Raw genomic sequence first — 10,813 nt, 5'->3', positions numbered from 1 at the left:
AATATTTCATAATTCACTAAGCTAGCATCAATTGAATCATGCTTTGTCCCTTTTGGAATAATAGGTGGAATTTGGTGAAAATCACCACCAAAGACCACAACCTTTCCCCCATATAGTAGTTCAAAATCATTAACATCCTTCAACATATCATTCAATGCTTCAAAATTTTGGCGCCTAGCCATAGGTGCTTCGTTCCAAATGATAACCTTTTCAATTCCTAAATGTTTGACCAACCCACTCTATTTACCTAAGTTGCAAGATTTGTAAGTGTCTACATCTATAGGTATTTTAAAACGAGAGTGGGTTATGCAGCCACCTAGTAAAATAGAAGTTACAACTCTAGATGTTGCAGTTGCTAAAGCAAAATAATGTTTCGATCTAATTGCAACTAAGAGAGCTTTGCATAAGAAAGTTTTTCCAGTACCTTTAAGACCGTTAATAAATAAAAAAAATTAAAAATCCTTCATTTCCTGAGAAAACTCATTCAGTTATAATCCTAAATGCATGACTTTATTCTGAAGATAACAATGAAATTGATTGGTAATCAATCTTAGAAACAATAATGTTCATTTTTTTTTCTCTTTTTCTCTACAAATTGCGTCATCACTAGATAAAATCAGTTCATTTGAGTAGAGATTGTAATCTTTGATATCCTTTCTCATAGATTAAAGAATTGAATTAATGCTTTGTAAGACTATCCTTGATATTTCATGTTTTGACAAATTTGTTGCTCTTGTATAATTTTCAGCCATGAAGTCTTGGAAGTTTTCCCAAAGTTGCTTAGAATTATTTGGTACACAATGCACAAGAATGGTTTAAAATAATCGCCACAATGAGTACAGCATTTGGTATGATGCAGCCTCTTGCAAACATTGTTAAAGATTATCATTAGATTCTAAAAGACCATGTATAAGTACAGATTCCTAAAATGCTTTTGTTCTTGTACCATTTACAATTTGAAAAAATCCATACGATGTTGGTGCTCGTTTGTTGTTCAAGAGAAATTTTAGATAGTATACTTCACCTTGAGTAGTATGTGCTATGACAATCCATCTCATAGCTCTTCTTTTTGTCTCTCTGTCCACATTTTGTTGCTTTAGGACCAAACAAAATGTTCTGGGAATTCTCTCTACATTTGTTTTCCGTGCCTTGCCTTGCCTTGCCTTCTCATTTGTTGCATTCATTGAAAAGAATTATGTCAACATTGTTTTTGACAAGAAATCATTTTTCAACATGGAGTTTAGATCAATCAAATTGTTGAAATTAACCAATTGTTGATTTTCAAGATGAATTTGAAGATGAATCACTTAAGGATACATTGTGACACCCCAAAAATCAGGAACATCAAAGAATATAATAATAAAAAAATACAGGGTATTGCTAAGGTTATAAGTTCAAAATAAATAATGATAACTCACTAACGAGTCCTTTAATCAATAACTAAGTAAAATACCAGGAAAAATCAGAGGAGTCAGAGTAGCCTCCCTTATAAGTCTAATTTCCTTAGATAGCAAAGCTACCTTTTTGACAAATTTTAACAAGGTATTAAAGCAAGGTCTATATAAGTTGACGAAAAATAAAGGATAGGTTACACAAAAGATATACATAGATATATAAGCAAATAATAATTACAAAGTTGTGTCTTAAGTAACCACAAGAGTTTTTATATTACAAACCCAAAACAAGATTACAAAGAGGAACTTAACAAAACTAGTTCTAGTTCCTTCTAGGATAGCCACACATCTTCGAACGTTTCGGCGACACCGTCATTCGGATAAAGTTCTTCAGTACCTAGCATGAAACGCCATGAGCTTGGAATGCCCAGTAAACTCACACACAACCCGTCCATTTTTCCCAACACAATTACAATAATGGCATGATAATATCATACAATGGGAGCAATAATCAAGCAGAGCTTATAATAAATTTCAATTCTCAAAAATAATGGACGTTTCAGCGGCACTGTCATTCGGATAAAGTTCTTCAACACCTAGCATGAAACGCCTTGAGCTTGGAATGCCCAAAAAACTCACACACACCTTGTCCATTTTTCCCAACACAATTACAATAATGGCATGATAATATCATACAATGGGAGCAATAATCAAGCAGAGCCTATAATAAATTTCAATTCGCAAAAATAACAGTCAATCAAGTGAGTTCTAGGCAACTTCTCACAGAATGTTGTTCCTACCTAACACTCCAAACTTGGCATAAGGCAAACCGGTACCCTTTCCTGCACACCATTCCAAATGCCCCACTCCCAGGGCTATGTACCCAGATCGTGTCATCTTGAAATACAGGATAGTCATAACCCGTCAACCACAAGAATTCTCATTTGTGTTCCGGTCTGCCACAGGAATTCTCATCTGTGCCACAAGCATTCTCATTTGTGTTCTGCAAGACCACTGCATAACTAAAATAAAAGACCGTGTTCTAAACCTAAGCCAACTTGAGTACCGCAACAAGACTTAACCCCACAACCCATCATTTTCCTTCCCTTTCCAAAATAACTAGTCCATTTTTCTCATCAATCCAATTATCTCATAAAACTTTCTTTGGCGATCGAAAATCCAACACTACCCTTATTAAGTTTCCAGTTGAGTTAGGTGTGTTATGTTAAAGTGAGAACAAGTTATTGAAATAACATTTACTACATAAGTAAAAGCATTTGAAGGCACAAATTAAAAGTAATACAACCAAAAACATATGTAGATGTCATACTAAAGCTTGAACAAACAATAAAATGCTTTTTTTCCTGTATTACAACAACTAAAATTTGCCCAGTATAAAAAAAGGGGGGGGGGCTTTCCACGCTGTCAATTTTGAGCGATTTTTTTGGCATAAAGTTGTCTTTGTGATTTCGAAAAAGTTTTGTGCATTGTTGTCCTTTTATCTTCTATCTATTTATATTATTATATATGTAAGCACTGAATTTGATGTCTAAAAGCAAGGTTTGAATTCAAAAATCTTGGATTTCATTAAAAACACACTTACCATTTAAGTAACTAACATATTATGATATTAATTCTTTATTATTTATTTTTATTCTTATTTATCTTAATTGCACATGCATCGCATGTGCTACCCGCTAGTTCATCTTTTATTTAAAAGAAAAGAAAGAGTGCACTCGGTTATCATGGCAAAGACTATAGTACATGTTGGAAAAAATGGATTTTTGGTGACTTTAATTAAATATTAAAGTGGGTCCCAACCATCTATTGTGTTGGGTCCAAGTGGGTCTAGATACTTTGCAATGAGATATTTACACCACAAATAGAATGGCCAAAAACCATTGAGAATTGAATGAGAAATTGCCCCATGAAGTTAGCTTCATGAAAGAGTTAATGAGGTTTGTAACTTCTGCCTTTATTGCAGAGTTTAATAGTGCATTAATGGAGTTTGTAACTCATGCCTTTATTGCAGAGGTTAATGGTGCATTAGTAACCAGCCATAAAGGCTGAAGGTTTCTCCTCTCTCCCCTATACATGTATAAATTGAGACCCTCCGGTCAAGTCTCAAACACAGAAATTGTTTCTTCCATTCTTTAGTCAGTTTGCTAGAAATTTTTTACTGTAAGAGAGTGCTGCCATTGTCGGTTCGCCAAAGCTAACAGAAAGTGCTTCTCAGTTAGCCGGTTTAAGCCATCTTATCCTGGGAGACAGAATTCGACGTTCCTCCAGCACCCACGGTGAGGCGGCTAATCTGTTTTAAGGACACTGTGGTATCACACAGAATTTGGTTTGATTTCTTATTTTCATATTCAGATTAAATATGTTCTTATATTAGTCTTGTTTCATGTTTATGCTCTATGATGTAATTTATCAAGTATGGTTTTATTTGATGTTCTTTTAGTTAATTTAATAAAGCATGAATTTATTTATTTTGTTTCAATTACCTAATTTAAACAACAGTACACACCTTTAAAGTGTGTACATATGTAACTTATAATTAAAGAAAAAATTTTTGTATAATTTCATACTTTTTGAGTCATAACTAGAAAAAAAATAAATTATAACCAAACACCACATGAGGCATAATCAAAAATTTCATGAGCATAACTAAAATATTGTTATAACTAAAAAAGAAAATGACTAAGGATGCATAATATGGCACACCCTTCCAAGGGTGTGTATAGTAAAATTTCCCCTTAATTTCATTTTAAACTTTTTTGATTAATAATGTCAAGGTCTATTCTTTTAGGAACAAACGAACAATAATAATTTAAAATGTTATATGATCTTTATTTATTTGTATATTTATTTATTATTCACTATCTATTTACAACACTTATTGTTTCACATGTCACTTTATATTTGTCCATTATGCCAATATGTCCATATCATCACCACCACTACTACCGGCCGTTGTCATTAACCACTTCTAGTGATTTTTCTTACTATGATCCACTAGTCTAGTGGTAGTAGAGTAAAAATAATTTTTAAAAAGTCCTTCAAAATAATAATTAGTCATTCTCACGAAACAGTTGTATTAATTATGTCTTATCATCAAAACAAAATAATTCTTAAATCTAATGCCATAAATACCAAAAAAAAAAAAATTGAATTTTTCACTAAATTTTCCAAGGAAATAAAATGATTTTTTTTTTTTATAACCAACTATGTTTTTTTTTTTAACTACATAACTAACCATGTTAAGATCATCAAATTTCACATGAAATTGTGTTATGATCAAATTGACCGGCTAATCGACACAACCCAAGATCAATAGAGTCAGTTGATCAGCAAAGTTTTGAGATAAATTTTATAAAATAATTTCCATGATATCCAGACTTATTGTTTTACAACTCCCACAACATGAAAGTATTAGTATTAGTAGCATATATATTACACAAAAGAATTATTATCTCGTTAAATGTTATGAGTCACTGTTGGATTAAACTCCTATATTATGAAACTATAGTTTACTAAGCTTTAAAAAAAACAACTCAATAAATGTCATGCGTCACTGTTTGATCGAAATACTCTAATCTTATAAAAATGTGAATTACATACATAAACTTAAAGAACCTAGATAATGTTTTACATAATTATTTCTTTTGTTTCAAAATTTTATAACATTTGTTCTTCATAAATTTTATAATTTTGAAACCTATTCAAGAAAATCTATCGAACAACGAAGCCATGTTCAATATAAAATTTTCAAAAAAAAAAATGACAATTTTCAGTTACATAAATTTTCACAATTTATGCACCCAAAAAAAATGAATGAAAATTTGTATTTTTACAAACACAAAAATAGATAAATATTATAATTTTCAAAATTCTTTCGTAGTTACTGAAACACAAAAACAATATATAATTTTTAAAATTTTCAATTTGAATAACTATTACATTTGAAATTTCACAGTTTAGAAGACTAAGAAATTTACTTCAAAAACTACTAAATTTGTTAGTTTTTTCACATGCATAATTTCATAATCCATTTTGATTTTATATCACAATTAGTAGATTCTAAAATTTTTAATTCTATTTAAAAAGAATATGCACAATCAAAATTTATGATTGCTAAGAGAAGATTAGTGTAATTCGTGGTGTTTTAGGAAGTTGGTAAAAAGTTGACTTTTTGATTTTTTTTTGTAATTTTTTGGCTTTTTTGTGTTAAAAAAAACTGACTTTTTGTGACTTTTTTTGTAATTTTTTGTATAAGAAAACTAAAAAACTAATTTTTTTAACTTCTTCCCAAATTGCCCCTTCATGTGCTTACAGAAGATTTGTTGTTGACCACAAGTCTGTACGATGTAGAGACCCTAATTTTGTAATTTCCATTAAATCCCTAACCTTGAGTTTATTTCAATAAAACCCTTGAATTTTTGCTTAATTGCGTTTTAAACCCTAGAATCAGGAAGCATCACAGATTAATTCCAGTAAACCCTAATCGATCCCGGCAAATTAATAATCACCTTTAAAACCCTATTATTAATTATTAGACCCTAAAATTATAGATTAATCACTTTAAAATCCTAATTCCCGATAACGCCGTTTTCGCTCGGTTTCTCGCTTTTGTTTATGCTTTAATTTAACGGGACCTAAATGTATTATCTTAACTATTTTCTAATGTTAGTATATTGATAGGAAATATCAAGGTTTCATAAATTTAGATTTTGTCCCTATATACTTCTATTTTATTTCATTCCAAACCCTAATTGTAATATTTTATTAATTAATGTGCTAGTGTCTATTATATTATGTTTATAAATACAAATATCTTATATATATGTATATATAAATATATATTTCTTGGTGCCCAAGTAGCTAGTCATGTGAGGTTGAAATGGCCTTGATGGCATTGATGGATAACTTTGACAAATTACACCTATGGAACTTGGCCCCTTAGAAACCTTTCAATCCTTTCTCTATATATATGCACACTTCTCCCCTCTCATTTTACACATTTTCAGCCATACACTAAAGGAGTGAGAGAGAGTGATCTTGGAAAAGAGAGAGAGAGGAGAAGAAGGAAAGGAAGAATTGTGTTGAGTCTTGTATAACAAAAGTAAACCTACATCACCTCTTCTCTCAAGTTCTTTTACCACTTATTTTTCCCCTCCTAATACATGCTATTTGTATATATGTATATATATATATGTTGTAGTCTAGGCTTACACTCTTGTTTAAATGTGTTTTAATCAAGAAATGGCGTACTTCTCTTTCTTTCTTAAATTTCTAGCAACAAATCTTTCAAAGCTCCATAAACTCAAAATCTGTTTTTATGGTGTAATATTTGGTATGTGTAGAGTATGTGATAATTTTGGTAGGACCTAACGATGTATTTTTATAACCTAAACAATTTTTCTAAGTTTGTTACTCACAGAACCAGAAAAATAGTCAACTTTCTCTACTTTTAGAAAATTCCAGAAAAATAATCTTGAGTCCACTTTTATGTCAAAATCTTAATCTTCGTGTTATATCGCAACTAAAAATTGTTTCAACTCGAGAGAGTGAATGGTTTGAGAGAAAAATCGAATTGCATAACGGTCAACAAATCTGGATAGATCTCGGTAGTTCTGAATTATCTTAAAATCTAAAATAACTATCCTATGTCGGTAAATTGATTTTGAAACTAGACTTATTTATATACAAACTCACAAGAGGCCATGTGCTTAGGGCCAATAAAATTATTTTTTTCATAATTATTTTCAAGCTGATTCAAATATGAAAATCTGAAAATTTGTGTTAATATGTTCTTATTTGGTTTGCAACTCTTATATTCTATGTTTCTTGAATGTTTTAATCTTGATATGTAATCTATGATAAATTGTGAATTTGCTTTACCATGAATAAATTACTTGTTGTTTAGTTTGGATTCGTAATTATATTGACCATGCTTTGTATAACTGAGAAAATAATGCACTTAATAAAGGGGAAATCAAATGGGATGGTAATGGGTTGCAATATCGTTGTATTAAATTTTATGAGATAATGAACGATGGATTCAAGAGTATGATATAGTGGAATGAGTTTCAGTTTTATGAAGTCTTGTGCAAGTGTGTTTTCGAACCCTAACATGGCACGGGAGGTATTCTGGCTGCTTAACGAAAATTGGAGGCATAAGGATGACAATGAGGGTCTCACACAGGGAGAGTATCCCTAGAAGCCCGTTCCCTTGGGGGGCAGACCGTGATGTCACCACTCGGGTATGTAACATAGGTGCGTGGGCATCATTGGTAATTGTGCGGTAAGCGACGCACTGGTGGTTATGCGGTAAGCGACGCATTGGTATTGTATTAACCAAGGGGGAGTCAGAATTGCCCGTGGCAGTGTTAGTGGTTGGGTAGGAACAACATTCCGCGGGGAGTTGCCTAGAACTAACTTAATTGACTGTTATTCTTGAGAACCGAAATTTAGTTATAAGCTTTGCTTAATTATTACTTTCGTTGTATGTTATGATCGTGCTGTTATGTTACTTGTGTATTTTGAATGGAAAAGGGTCGGGGTGTGCGTGTTTACTGGGCATTCCAAGCTCATGGCGTTTTATGCCAGGTGAAGGCGAGTTTTACACCGAAAACGGAATCCCTAAAAACTATAAAGAACCATGGCTGCCATAGAGATTAGATTTTATATTTCCTAGATAATCTTTTTGTATCAAAGAACTGATTTGTATTTAAAGACTTAAAGAACTTTAGCTGTAACTATTATTAATATTTTCTTTTAGTGTAATTATTTGTATTTTGTGCTTGAAAATGATGTGTATCCGCTAGTTAAACCCCGGTGTATCATTGTGTTATATTATCAAAATTTAGGGCGTCACATACAGAACGCCATTACGACGTCCAAGTCCAGTTTGTTCAAAATAGTTGGCTTGGTTTAAAAAGATCCAAACTAAAAAAAAAAAAAATAAATAAAAATACTAAAAAAATAAAAATTAATAAATTGAAAAACTTATTTATTATTTTCTTTACTTTTTATCCATCTTTTTGTAAAAGTTCAAAATCTTAATTTTTTTCATCTTATTATATTTTAATGAAAAAATCATAAAAAATTATTTCTTAAACGAATCCTAGTAACTTGACTTTTAGGCTAAAAAAATAATAAATAAATAAAAACCAAAAAAATATTTTAAAAGTAAATCAAATAAGTCAGTTATTCATGTTTTTTCTATATAATTAAAAAAATCATTTTTGAATACATTAAAAAAATATTTTATAAAAAATAAAAAAATCATTAAAAATGTGAAATTCCAAAAATATTTTATAAAAAATCAAAAATCATTAAAAAAAAAAGTATAGGCCAAACGTGGTAGCATGTCATTACTTATCATTTTGGTCACTTGTTCACACACTCTTCACTGAACTTCGACTTCCCTCCCTTACTCTTCCCCAACCACTCTCCGTCGTTACCCGATAAAAATCATCCTCAAGCTTCCTCGCCGGCGTCCTCCTCTTCTTAACCCCATCCTCAAGGTCATCTTTCTCTTCGATCACCACCATGAACTGCCTCTGTCGCTTTGTCGCCATCGGTGCCAGAGGCGGCGATGGGCTTGAATCCTGGTTACCTTCAATGTGGCCTTGGAGGTGGAGGCACTTCGAGCCGAGTTCGCCCATGGACTCGGCCCATGCCATCAATGGGTCTGTAATCGGAGAAAGCGAGACGACTCGCTCGTCGTTGAACAAGATGTCGATGTAGATTCGGGGCCTGGGTGGGCTGCTACGGCCGGGACCTTGAGTTACCACCATGTTGAAGGATTCAACAAAAATTTCTTTCTCTCTCTCTCTCTCTCTGTCTGTTGTCATTTCCGTGATTATTGATGGATTACTAAAGATTAATAATAATTGTAATGTATTTATATAGAGTCTCTCTGTTTGTGATTTCCGTGATTATTGAAGGATTACTAAGGATTAATAGCATGGCTTATCATCCTCAGACTAACGGGCAGTCCGAGCGTACTATTCAGATCCTCGAGGATATGCTTCGAGTCTGTGTTCTTGACTTTAGTGGGTCGTGGAATAGACACTTGCCCTTAGTGGAGTTTGCCTACAACAATAGTTTTCCAATCGAGTATTGGTATGGCACCGTTTGAAGCCTTGTATGACCGACCGTGTAGGTCTCCAGTGTGTTGGGTCGAGATGGGTGAGCACCTTTGTTAGGGCCGGAGTTGGTTCGGGAGACGACGGAGAAAGTTTAGCTTATCCGTAAGAGGCTTGTTACAGCCCAAAGTCGCCAAAAGAGTTATGCCGACCGTAGGAGGAAGCATCTGGCATTTGAGGTGGGTGATCACGTCTTTCTGAAAATATCACCTAGGTGGGGTTTGATGAGATTTGGGAAGAGTGGGAAGTTGTCCCCTCAGTTTATTGGCCCTTTCGAGATCCTTGAGAGAATTGGCGAGGTTGCTTACCGTTTAGCTTTACCGCCGCAGTTGTCCAAAGTGCATGACGTGTTTTATGTTAGTATGCTTCAGAAGTACGAGCCAGATCCGTCGCATGTATTGGATTGGACCGACGTAGAGGTTGATGTGGATGCCTCGTATGAGGAGAGATCGGTGAGGGTCTTGGATAGGCGGGATCAAGTCTTGCGAGGCAAGACCATTCTCTTGGTAAAAGTTCTGTGGAAACATCACGGGGTGGAGGAAGCCACTTGGGAATGTGAATTGGAGGCCCGAGACAAGTATTTGGATCTATTTGTAGATCTTTAAGCATATGTTGAATATTTTGTTGTAATGATAAACTTCAAGAACATTGAATATGCCTTAAGTTGTAAAACATTGCATATGTTTTGGTTTTGGAAATATAGTAATTGTTGAGTATATCTCGGAAATGGAAATTTAATTCAACATTGTATATGTTGAATGTGTTGTAGAAATGAAAATATATCATTGACATTGAGTATGTTATGGAATGATGGAATGTGGTATTGGAAATGGTTGAATTTCAGAGAAAATCATGTTAATAATGCCTATTGAATTATATTGTGAATTGCCTCTTGAAAAGAGATGGGATGATCGGTAATGGGTCAAGATGTTGAATATGGAATTGTATTATTGTTGAGAATTGAGAAATTATGTTTTTTGAAACTTTATATCTAATTTCGGGGACGAAATTCTTTAAGGGGGGGAGGTTATAGCGATCCCGGTTTTCCCTCCATTGATTATTGTATTCCGGACTCGGTTCCATAGATGTCTGTTGTTGTATATGTTTCTTTTTCGTCCTTTAATTCTTTGTATTTGAGTTTTAGGATGTGATGGGCAGATTTGTGACAGGTTGGTTGTGATTAGAAACAAATGGTTGCTGCCTAGTTTTTGGTGTCTTCGCTCGAGCGAGGCTTTTGTCGATCGAGCGAGCTATGTGTTTTAGTCC

The 10,813-nt window shown here is 33.2% G+C and overlaps 1 protein-coding gene across 1 annotated transcript; it reads right to left on the bottom strand.

Moving 5' to 3' along the window:
* Positions 1-8,794: 8,794 nt before the first annotated feature.
* Positions 8,795-9,196, bottom strand: LOC114259494 (uncharacterized). Its single transcript, XM_028199506.2, has one exon. The coding sequence runs from the start codon at positions 9,194-9,196 to the stop codon at positions 8,795-8,797; it is 402 nt and encodes a 133-aa protein (XP_028055307.2).
* Between the last annotated feature and the right edge of the window lie 1,617 nt (positions 9,197-10,813).

The sequence above is a fragment of the Camellia sinensis genome, chromosome 2 (genome assembly GCF_055761805.1).
Source record: "Camellia sinensis isolate YWXY chromosome 2, ASM5576180v1, whole genome shotgun sequence".
In the NCBI taxonomy this organism is placed as follows: Eukaryota; Viridiplantae; Streptophyta; class Magnoliopsida; order Ericales; family Theaceae; genus Camellia; species Camellia sinensis.
This window is presented reverse-complemented; position numbering and strand designations above follow the sequence as displayed.

Excerpts from the sequence above, each read along its gene's own strand:
- LOC114259494 (XM_028199506.2), bottom strand. The coding sequence starts at position 9,196 with ATGGTGGTAACTCAAGGTCCCGGCCGTAGCAGCCCACCCAGGCCCCGA.